General features: G+C 40.7%; 1 protein-coding gene across 1 annotated transcript; it reads right to left on the bottom strand.

Moving 5' to 3' along the window:
* Nucleotides 1-5758: 5758 nt before the first annotated feature.
* On the bottom strand, nucleotides 5759-11427 carry slitrk5 (SLIT and NTRK like family member 5). The gene is made up of 2 exons (XM_088408660.1): nucleotides 11009-11427; nucleotides 5759-9430 (listed from the first exon to the last, which is right to left on the bottom strand). The coding sequence occupies exon 2, from the start codon at nucleotides 9370-9372 to the stop codon at nucleotides 6745-6747; it is 2628 nt and encodes an 875-aa protein (XP_088264786.1). The 5' UTR covers nucleotides 9373-9430; nucleotides 11009-11427; the 3' UTR covers nucleotides 5759-6744.
* Between the last annotated feature and the right edge of the window lie 902 nt (nucleotides 11428-12329).

Here is a 12329-nt window from a genome sequence, read left to right as displayed (position 1 = left end):
TGTTGAAAAAAACTGAACATCTTTTGTCTGGAATTTGACATTGCCTAAAACATTGCACTTTTATTGGGAAGGAAAAAAACAATTGCTGTAAATACGACGTAACATCTAATAAGCCTTGGGACTCAGCTACAAAATTTGCAGCTCTTAGTCAAATACTGATACAAGTTCAATGTCCATGTCCGGTGGTGCAACCGTAATATAAAGAGACTAAATGCTAAAAACACAGATAAAACAATTTCATTTCTAGGTTAGGCTAGCTTAGCTTTCTTCATTTTCTTGTGACACCATCACGCTGACCAATAGTAGACCAATATCTTAGGGAGTCGAGACGCTGACCAGTAGCAGACCAGCATTGTAGTGACGTGTTGCAGCGGAGGCATTTTGACAGTAACAAAAAATAAGAGCAATTACCGAAAAACGCCTAAAGAGGGAGGCAAAACAACAAACAAAGAAGCCCACAGGTCATGACAGTTGTCGATGTTAATCGTAAAGCGGGTTAAATGCCTTAAAGAGTGGATGAAAAAACTCAGTATTCCACACTGTAACATGAAAAAAATCGTAAGCCAGGGACGCCGTAAACAAGGGGTCCACTGTGTACACACACACACACACACACACACACATACATACACGCATATATATATATATATATATATATATATATATATATATATATATATATATATATATATATATATATAAGCCAACATTATCTCATAAAGAGATAATCAGGTGGTGCAACCGTAATATAAAGAGACTAAATGCTAAAGACACAGATAAAACAATTTCATTTTGGATGGAGTAATGGATATTCAAATTAAAATCAAGACTGGGGTGTTTTTTAATAAATATTTGGTTGCTATTTATGTTGTGACATTAAAAATATGTTTCAAAACAATGAGTAAATAAGAAAACATTCTAATTTACTATATTTCATTTCAGTGACCCAGGTTCAATTTGATTCAAACGAGCAAATACGTAAACAAGACATGTTCCAACATTTGTCTTACCTAAAATAGATATATGCATGTGTGTGTGTGTGTGTGTGTATATATATATATATATATATATATATATATATATATATATATATATATATATATATATATATATACTTAAAACCTTACACAAAAAATGCTTTCTGGGTTTTATTTGCCAATAACTCATTATACAGAAAAGTCATAGAAAAAAATACAATGAATGTTAGGGTCTGCAGAGGAGCAGAAGAAATGAAGCTAAATGAAATAGAACAATATCATGCAGCAAAGTCAATCAAGGCAAAACTGAAAGGTTTGTGATGTGTTTAGTATAGTTGGTAACATCAGTTGTGTTTTTTATAAAATATATAATTAGTTAGGTCACTTGAAATCAGTATTGATTAAAGAAATGGAATCAAGGCAGTGATTCGAAATCAAGCAATAAGACTCTTAATATTCAGTAGAAATAGTTAATAATATTGGTTGCTGGTTCTGATGAGCCTCAATTAAATGATGTACCTTTTCATGTGAACCTCTAAGGCGGGTTAGGAAGAAAAATAAAGGTTGATTCACAACATGGGGGCCCTACTGCTCAGAAGCATCTCAGGGAGCAAATTTAGCTCTACGTGCGTGTCCTGCATCCGGCTGATTCATTCACCACGAACACTTACAAGTATCTGCTAAATCATTTTTAACCAAAAAGGGTCCAAAAAGTAAAGCATAATAATGTTTGTCTTTTTAAACCTTGTGTATTCAAGAGTTAGAATACGTGATTCCTCATTTCCCAGGGTTCTTTTTATGAGCTAACTTAGCCCGCATCGGCACATACAACATGCTTTGCCTTGCAGAGCTCGTATTTTGACATCTTTCACAACAGGCAACGTTTTACTATTAGCGGATGAAGTGTTTCTTTTTCCCACATAATAAGGTCTTATTCTTTAAGTTATTCTTAAACCATTTGAACCACTGACAACATCGGATGGTAGCACAACACGGCAGCAAAACACACTCAAAGCTTTTGAGAGATTAATGGCAAGGGATCATAAAACCACCTTTTGTGCCTCCATTTATGTTAAGACTTAAAAAGCCCATTGGCTGATTAAAAGCATTATTTTAACTGGCAGGATTCCACACGGACATACACACAAACACACACGCACAAAGAAGCACATGACTTGCAATGTCTCCACAAATGTGGACAGTTCCCTTGTTCATAACAGCGATTGAAGCTTGACTTTCAAGGCTAGCACATACCATAATTCCTATAGTATGAGACACTCGTGTATACTATAGCAAAACGGAACATATCTCAGCTTTTGTAAACTCTTCATATTATCTTGTGTTCATATCCATAAGTTAAGTTTAAGTTAAGGGTCTTTCAGATTTCCTATATTGTCAGTGGTCAGTGAATGCCTCACCAATGTAACGTTGAATGCGCTCGAAATGCGTTTTTCCTTTTGCTCGCGACATTGGTTCAAGTTCAGTTTACCTTAAATATCTGACGTTATACAGTATCCGTTTCACCAAGTTTATTATTGTGTGTATTTGCCAAAAGACCACGATGAATAAACGAGTTAAATTAAATGCTTTTCCAATTTTGGTGCATTCTTAATTGAATCAACTGGAGAAATCATAATTTTTACATGATCCTCTCCATTTTAGTAATATTCCGTTGTGTGAAAAATGATTGACTCGGACATTGGTTCAGTATGCTCGCTTCTTTTGTCGAAAATAATGCCGTAACAACCTCAGCTGTTAGCTGCAACAGGCACTTGATGCTAACCGCCACCTGACATCCGCCCTCTTGATCATCTCATGACGGGAACTATTGTAAGAAAGAATACGGCCGATATAAAAGTACACATCTATAAGTCGGAATTTATGTGGCTGACAAATCTCTCTTTTCTGAATGGTGTCAAAATATATGCTTACTTTTCTTAGAATGCACTCCTACTTTTGGCCTTCATTTTTTGGGCAAAAAAAGTACATCTTATATTTGTGGAAATACGGTACTTGCACACACTCACAATTAAATGAAACTGTTCCTTCCGCAGTTGGAATTGTAATGCGAATTTGCCGTATGTTGGGCAATCCAAACCCGTGTTCATAAAAAAAAGCGTGTAAAACCCCAGGTAAAAAATAAAAATGGTATATACATATTACAAATTGATATCAAATTAGTATAGTAGGTGCTACTTATATATAATATACATGCATACAATTAAATAACATCATAAATAAAAAATATATAAAGGATTACTTTGCCTTTGAGTGACGCTTGTTATGGCCATATTCCCTAGTAAGGGTAGCCTAGGCTAGGCTAGCTTAGCTTTCTTCGTTTTACTTGATTATCTCCAGTTTTGTTTCCATATAAATCATCGTCTTACTTCTCTCTTTAACATCACTGGCAATCTTGCGACTCATGGATAACCGATTCAAGTGTGAATTCAGCAGTAAATGCATAATAAATTCGATATTGAAAGCATTCTCACACGAGATCAAGTCTTTAGGCAGCCATCTTTGTGACGCCGTGCGCCAACCACTAGCAGACCAGCATCTTGTGACACCATCACGCTGACAAATAGTAGACCAGTATCTTAGGGAGTCGAGACGCTGACCAATAGCAGACCAGCATTGTAGTGACGTGTTGCAGCGGTGGCAGTTTGACAGTAACAAAAAATAAGAGAATTGCTCTTATTTTACCAAAAAACGCCTAAAGAGGGAGACAAAACAAGAAACAAAGAAGCCCACAGGTCATGACAGTTGTCGATGTTAATCGTAAAGCGGGTTACTGTAAATGCCTTAAAGAGTGGACGAAAAAACTCAGTATTCCACACTGTAACATGAAAAAAAACGTAAGCCAGGGACGCCGTAACCCAAGGGTCCACTGTGTACACACACACATACATACACGCACACTTATATATATATATATATATATATATATATATATATATATATATATATATATATACACACTCTTTATTATGTCAGCCAACATTATCTCAAAAGTCAAATTGTGCTCACAGAAAAACACACCCACACAGTTATGATTCACTGCCCCTGCTACACGTTTGTGATATGTCCACAGCTGCACTCAGGTCCAAGATTCCTCATCTGTCTTCTGCGTGCTGTTCATGAAAAGATAGTGGCTAGTTTGAACACAAAGGCGACCACGAGACAAGACATAGCCAAACAAATTCAAATAATTTATGCTTGTCACATCAATAAACCTTCTTATTGAGTGAAGTTAAGTTAAACCACTTGCTCAGGATCTTTACATAGGGAATTAAACTAGCATACACAGTAAAAAGAGCCAACAGAACATCCAGAGGCAGTTGTCATTAGAATACACTTGAAAGAATAATGATAATAAAAAAGAAAATCCTCTGGAATGAATTTGCTACGTTATTGAGTATTAATCTTGACAGCACACTCATTAATTGGAATTCACGGTTCCACACCTCATTGAGTCACTCGATGCAGCTGAGTGAATGACTGAAATTGTATCTTTGACCGTCCACAACATAGTCAAGGTCCATTATAATTGGGTTACTGAATTACTTAGTGATAGCATTAATAAAAGAAAAAAAGTTTTAGGCTCACTTTGGTCCCAAATTATCAATAACAACATCCAGTATGGGACTTTCGGGGTATGCTTGTCTGTCCCAGGAAAGAATTGCCTCACTTCTATTTTTTTTTTTCCCAGACCGGGACGGTCCTGAACCCATCATGTATCTAGGAAAGTTGCTAATTGTCATCTCATGGTCTATCTTTTGATTTACAATAAGTATTCCCACCTACCGATCTCTGTCAAAAGGAAATTCACAAGCCCAGAAAAAAACGTATGCAAAACGTATGCATTACATTTTCTATGACTATATTACATTAACGATCGATCCCTTGGAACGGAACGTCCGGTACCCAGAACCCGGAAGCTACTGTATACGGAAACTCACAGTGGCGCAAATGCCGGAGGTTCCAGCTGCAATACTACGGAACTGTGTGTGCTCCAAATTCTTCAGTCTTTTATCATTGGATCCAAAACGGTGACATGTAAGTGACTCTTTAATGTTGCCAGATTTTAATGGTGTTCATTTACGTCCTGTAGATCATGGTGTTCATAAGAACAAGAACGGATGAAGATGATGAGCCAGTTTAACTCCTGATCGAAAGCCACCGTCCAGCTTTTTATGCACAAAGACATTAGCGATGGTCAACGGGACACTTACTTGCAATTAGCAATGCATCTGTATGATACGCAGGCAAGTATTTTCATAATGCAAAAAATGGAGCCAACACAACAAGTCAAAAAAGACAAAATTCAACATTAAAAATACAGTACAATATTCAGTATTGTACTTAAGTACGGTGCAATACTGTACTGTACTGTATTGGTGTTATTTGAAAAAAAATGTACAGTATTTGGACCATGTATTTTCATTTTCCAGTACTGTGTTCATATACTGTACATGTTATGAATGCTGCAGTTTTTGTTTAATAACAGGTTTTGGACAATATATTTTTGTATTTCGTTGCTTGTGCTGTTACAGAAGTATGGTATTTTGTTAACGCACTTACACGTTACAAGCAGGACATGTACTGTTGTTTGGCACTTAAGGAAAATTCTGTTATAAGGAAAGATTGGGAGACGCAGATATGATTCCTTGCTAGAGAATACTTACTGTAATACATGAGGCCATTTTGGGAACCCAATGAACATTTTACCCCCACCCAGCCCCTCATATTATCAAATCACTAAAAGTCTTGTAGGACATATATCATGAGAACCGACATCATGTTTATTTGATGACAACAACATAGTTTGGTCAATATAGTGCAAGAAGTGCAAAGCAATCCAAAACATAGATTCGATTAGGGATCGAGAATCTGCAAATGCTTGTATAAAAATAAGTGTTACATAGATTAAAATAGCAACATTACACAACAAAATCAAAACTTCAAATATCATTGAGGATGTTTTTTTTGGATAAGTCTTTATATTCAGAATCAATATCCCAATTCATGTTAAGATAATCTTTTATACGAGAGCACGTGAACTTGCCTTCTAATTACAAACAGGTGCTGAAAGCGTACAAATACACATTATTTCTTCATCCTCATCGACAGGCACAGTCTTTTTTTATTTTTTTTTTTATATTAGGGATGTGCCACTTCCCTCCAAAACTAGAAAGCCACTTTACAATGCCAAGCTACAGGAAATTAAACTATAAACAAAAGCCTTTTTTCTTTCTCCAGAAAATGGTGATGTATGACGACACAGGCAACATTGATGTAGAATCAAAAGTTTGATATTGAAAAGACATGGCAGGTTATATCAATAAATACTTACTTACAGACTACAGCAGGAAATAATCCTACACAGTTTGATCATCTGCTGTACAGTGTTTTTGTTTCTTTTGTGTTGTTGTTTTGTCCAGGGATGATTGTATCAACATTTTTTTTTCTTTTCTTACTGACAATATACCCTATGCACGGTTATATTCCTGAATTTGAAGCTGGACATACTTATTCATTCGAATTTGTGATCATTGCTATATAAAAATAAAATTTGCATCATTAGTTAGCAATTGTGTTCATCCCCCATTCTTGTAATGTCATGTTGCACAAATAAGAAGATTTTTCGGCACACCCTGCAGGACTTCTCCACTTTCCTCCTGCTTGTCCTTGTTTGTGCCAAGGCACCCAAGAAACAGAGTTTCTTAAAACGGGACAAAATGCTTGATTGCATGAATGACTCTGTGGCTCAGAACTGGCTGAAGGTGGTCTGTTTCTCAAGAACTTCGAGGTAATCAGGCTCAGACTGCAGTTTTGCTTTTAGCTCCAAGTATTCGTTTCTGTTGGGTTCCACAAATACAGTACTTGGCGACGTGCCGTAGAGCACTGTTTCTCTTATCCTGTCTGGGTGCAAGAATTGACGCCTGACATCAAAATTGGGATTATAGGTGTATGACACTGGGCCTGTATACTTATACTCTAAATTTGGCCCCACTGGGAGGGATGGAATGGACTGGTGAGGGGACTGCTTGTCTGCTTCAAGGATCCCTCTGAAGAAATGGTCTGAATCCTGGCCCGGGGAGGGGTTGTCTCTTGGTTCAATGGTGCTCACGCTGTATGCGGGGCTCCTCATCAGGCTGCGGTTCCTCTCATCTTCTGCGCTACTTCTGTAAGTTACCTTGAGCTCATGAAGGTCACGGTAATCCTCTACTGCGTTTCCTTCCCTTGATCTGTAAATGGGGTTTTTGCACATGTGACCCATCGGATGCGGAATATACTCGTAGACGTGGCCAGCTGGTGCTTTCACTTTGGTGCCTGAACGGTTGCTGTAGAGGCTGTACTGCAAGTTGAAGGAGCTCACGTCAGAGTTGTTGGTGCTCGTGCGGTCGCTTTGGGATTTCTTGCGCTTCTTCATCACCACGACAAATAGGCCGGCAGCCACGAAGACTGACATTATAAAGACAAGCAAGAGGCTCAAGATGAGGACCGACAGGGGGACAGTGCTGCCAGAGGAGCCAAACTTGAGAGGTGGATCTGTGGGGATGACCCGGTCGTCTAACGCCCCCTCAGTAGGAGGGGTTGGTGAGACGTAGGCGTCGGAGTAGTTGGGGCACAGCTGCTCCGATGAAATAGCGTGAAGGCCCATTTTTGCATGGCGTTTGGGAGTCTCGCACATCACATCGTTGACCACCGTGCCTGCGCTTAGTTGCTCAAGCCATATCTTCATACCTACTATATCACAGGAGCAGTCCCAGGGGTTTTCAAAGAGATCTATTTGCACCAGTAGCTTGAGCTGATCCAGAACACCACTTACAGGCAGGTTTTGGAACTGGTTGCTGCGCAGATTTAGACGAGACAAGGAGAGGCTGGAGAAAATGCCCACAGGTAAAGTTTTCAGGAGGTTGTTATTGAGAAATAGCAGCTGGAGATTCGTAAGGTATCGGAATACGCCGGCGTCAACCTCCTTAATTTTATTGTACTCTAAATAAAGATATTGTAAATTCTGCAACCCAAAAAACATTTCCCCCGTGAGCCTGTCCATGAGATTACCATTTAAATACAGCCTACGCAGATTGGTTAAATCCCCAAAAGCCCTGTCATGGATCACAGTTATCCTGTTGTTTCCCAGGTGAAGCAAATCCAATCCAACGGCGTCGACAAAATCAGATCTTCGTACCACGGGGATATAATTCCCAGTGAGATACATCTTTTTGGGATTGTATGGCTTGGGCTTTAGGTCAGAGATGCTTTCGATCTTTCTCTCTTGGCAATTTACATTCAATCCAATTTCAGAGATCTGCAGGTTGCACGTGCAGGCGGTCGGACAGTCCAAAGGCACCGGCGATTTGGTCTGAAAAGCAATGATGGGGCCATAGTTGTAAGGGCTGCCGCCCGGGAGTCGAGACGTGGGCTTTAACCGGGTGCGGTTAAATTGGCGCGTGCCCTTGGTAGGTCTGGAAGAGGACCGAAAGACCGCAGATGAGGTGGCCGAAGCCGTGATAGCGGGCTGCGTCGTTTGGTAATATCCGTTGGTGCTGCTAGGGGGAGCGGGCCTTACCGAGTCCTCTTGGGGCCTCCTCGGGCACAGTTCCTGCTTGGACACCTCGTCCAGGTCCCTCCCGTGCAGCCTGAATGGTGTCTCACACACCACTTCTCCCACCAGAGCTGTGTAGGCAATGCTCTCAAGCCAGGCCTTGAGAGCAATCAGATCGCATGAACAATTCCACGGATTCTCTTCCAGCTGTAATTCCACAACCTTGTCCATGTGCTCTAGCAGGCCGACGTAAGGAAACATTTTTAACCGGTTTCCCCGCAGGTCCAAATGCGTAAGGGGCACGTTGCGAAAGATGTTGGGGGGCAGGAAAGAGAGCAGGTTGTCATTCAGAATCATCACTGTCAGTTGGTGCAGCTTGTTCAACGTGTTGGGCTCAATGTTGCTAATGTAATTATAATCAATTTGGAGATATTCCAAACTCTCCAGTCCCACAAAAGTGTCATATCTCAGAATGTCAATTTTGTTGTTATTCAGGTGCAACCTCTTTAATCCCTGGAGTCCGTTGAAGGCACCTGTCTCTATCTCTGAGATGTCATTGTTCCCCAAGTGCAGAATGGTCACTCCAGTGTAATTGATGAAATCATTGACAGACAGTTTTTTCAGCAGGTTTCCTGTTAGCAAGAGATGGTACGTGGAGAACTGAACCGGGCTGATCTCTGTCACTCTGATGATTCCACGGTTCTCGCAACTGACGGTGAGGATGCCTTCCTTCTCCTCACATGTGCACAGGTTGCTACAGATTTCCCCGTAATTGTCATACATCTCGACCAGCCTCGGAGATGACGCAATCACAAGGATTATATTCAGGGCCCAGATATGCATGGTTCCTGGGAGAAGGTGCCCCAGCTCACTCAAGTGCGTTGTCGGTTTGAGGTGTCATCTAAGGAAGGAAAGAGAAAGGATGGGTGCCGTTTTACACGTGTACAACTGTCACTGTTAAAAGCACAAGTTGCCCAAAATACATATCCATAACCCGCCTTGGAAAATGCAAATTAAAGCAGCCCTACAAGGTGATCATGCAGACAAGGCAGCGTAATGTCAGTATTAGGGCACTCTGAAGCACACGAGCAAAACTTGAATACATGGAATATCTAGAAAAGAACCATGGGGTTTCTGGTAAATATTTTAATAATCTATTCATCAATTGTCGATTAATAGATTGTTAGCATTTTAATTTCCATCCATTTGTTTAAACCAGGACATGTTTTTCCATGTCGACTTTACATTTTTATTGCTGTTAATGCTTTGGTTGCTGTGTCTGTTCTATAGCATATCAGACAATCACCCAAAAATACGAATAACTGTTTTTGAAAATAAAAGCAGATGCATGCAAATGTTTTATTTTGATTGTATTGTATTAGATTGTATTCTATTGATAGTAAGTATGATTTCATACAGCACTCAAGATTGCTCAAAATATTTCCAATCCAATGGCAGAAAGTCTGTTCTTTGGACAATGTCATGTGCCTAAATGACCAACGGATTATAAAAAAAATAATTATCAATGTAAGTTGGTAATTGCTTGGTTGTCGATTGATCAACCATTGCACTTCTAACATATATGTAAAAGAAAGTTGTTACAATCTACAGTCATGATCGACTCTATTGATAGAAGGACACAACAACACCTGCCAGCTAAAATGTCATGGCTTGCTCATCGACTGCTTGTGTGAGAATCTATCCACCCAGATAATTACTATTTATTATTTTAATATAGAGCTAAAATGTAATTTCATTTTTTTTTCAAACAAACACTGCAATCTTAATACCTCCTCACGATTCCCAAAATAGTTATCACTCATCCCACATACCATGCATCACTGTGAGGGGATCCACATAAATTTGTGCTCCTATGGACAAATAGCCTGTACTTATTGATAAGAAAAAGCGGAAAAAAAATCTCAAAATGGAAACCTCAGCGGGCGTTTCCATTAAAACGATCAATCAGAAGGAAAATCATTTCATCCCAGTGCATTTAAGGGGGTAAGTATTCCAATCACGTCATCTACCTGACATTTGCTTTATAGAAGCTTACATAGTTTCCTTCTCCAATTTTGCCTTCTTTCGCACACTCATGCACGCACACGCGAAGGAACACACGCACACACATCACCCCGTCCCCTCCTAAAAGGACCACAAAAGCTTACACATCAGCGCAGCAAACATCCACAAATCTGCACCGTCTAACACCAGCAACATGCCATTGGCGTTTATGTGCTACCCGTCGATGAGGACTTTATATCGGGTGAATCTTGACACCCTTGCGCAATGAGTGCGTGTATGCGCGTACGTTTGCAATGCGTAAAACTGCCGTGGGCATAAACACGTTGGCTATGTTTTCATCGGCAAACACCTTTCGATACAAAAATTAACTTCAGTTACGTCAAATCCGTTTCAGAACCATGGATAGCTCAGGCTTACGGTATTTGTCTGGTCGGGTTAATAATGATCCGCTTACCGTGCAGATGCCTGTAAACGCCAACGCATCTCCCAACAACAACAAACATTAAAATGGAAAAAATATATCACGCCCATAGCCCGTCTTCGGACTCCGGTCTTGGCGCAAACATGAATTTTGGTACACCGCTCCGGTGTCGGCTGCAGGAGAATCTTTAAGATTCAAGTCTCCTCTGCGTTTAGCTCCATAACACAGTCTCATTGACGAGTCAGCTGGCGCGCCGATTTTGGCTCCAGTCTTCTTCCAGCAAATGAATTTAGCAGTGTCATTTCAAAAGAAAGCCACGCACAGCCAAAGTTGTGAGGCAAGACGAAAAAAATAGAATGTCGTTTGGGGTAAACAAAGGAAAAGGGTAAGGAAAAATGCACAGTAATCCCACATTAGAGGAGACCAGCGCCGTGACTTTCATTCATGTGCACGCAGGGAGAAGCACCAATCTCCCCCTCCCTCCCTTCCTTCCTCCCTCCCTCCCTCCGCGTCTGCTGCCACTGGTGCTGCGGTGTGCACCAGCCCGTTTCTTGGTGTGCACGTTCCCCCTCACGCCAAGCATAAGGCGTCTAATTCGGGGCATGTGTCCATGCAAGTATAAACAAATCGTCTTCCTCCAGCGGCGGCAGCACGGAAGCGTCCAGCTCATCGGCAACTAGTGGAACTTGGTGTTGGTTGATTGGTTTGTTGGCTGATTGGCGCAAACTGATCTGCCGCCCAACATCGAAAGCGCCATTCGCCCCGTGGAACAATTGCCGCCGAGTGACTGCATGCGCCAAAGGCATATATCTTCCATTCGGCTGGCTGCCACGGCAAGGGAGCGAAAAGTGATTTAATGCAATAGTCTATAAAAGGGGTACGTTGAAGGAGAAAGCGAGGTAACCGGGAAGGGGAGGGATAAAGTTGAGGAGGGGGTGTCTAAAGACGACCCATAGGGGGCGGCACAGTGACAAAGAAAAAAAATGACATGGAGTTTTTTGTGTTAAAATTTGCATTCGTTAAACGTACACCAGAATTGTCTGAATATTAGCACTTATGTAACAGGTCTGTTTTGAAAACTACAGTGACCCTGAAGTGCAAATCACACAAAAAACTGTCTCGGTGAGGCACGGCGGTTTGAGGCGGTGTGGGACGTGGGAAAGGTGGAACCAAAAAGATGCAGGGCAGACTGGGATGAGGCTCAAATGAGGAGGGTTTAATAGCCAACAGAAGTAGGGTTGTGAAGAACCAAAAATACAAAGTGCAACAAAAACACTAAACTCAACTCACTGGGGCAACAGAGGAAAGGGAGGCAGCACGGGAAGGGCAGGTACAAAGGAGCATGAGACAAGAG

The sequence above is a fragment of the Hippichthys cyanospilos genome, chromosome 2 (genome assembly GCF_059441005.1).
Source record: "Hippichthys cyanospilos isolate Australia breed blue-spotted pipefish chromosome 2, RoL_Hcya_1.0, whole genome shotgun sequence".
Lineage (NCBI taxonomy): Eukaryota > Metazoa > Chordata > Actinopteri > Syngnathiformes > Syngnathidae > Hippichthys > Hippichthys cyanospilos.
This window is presented reverse-complemented; position numbering and strand designations above follow the sequence as displayed.

Coding starts and splice junctions, on each gene's coding strand:
- slitrk5 (XM_088408660.1), bottom strand. CDS start 9,372: ATGCATATCTGGGCCCTGAATATAATCCTTGTGATTGCGTCATCTCCG.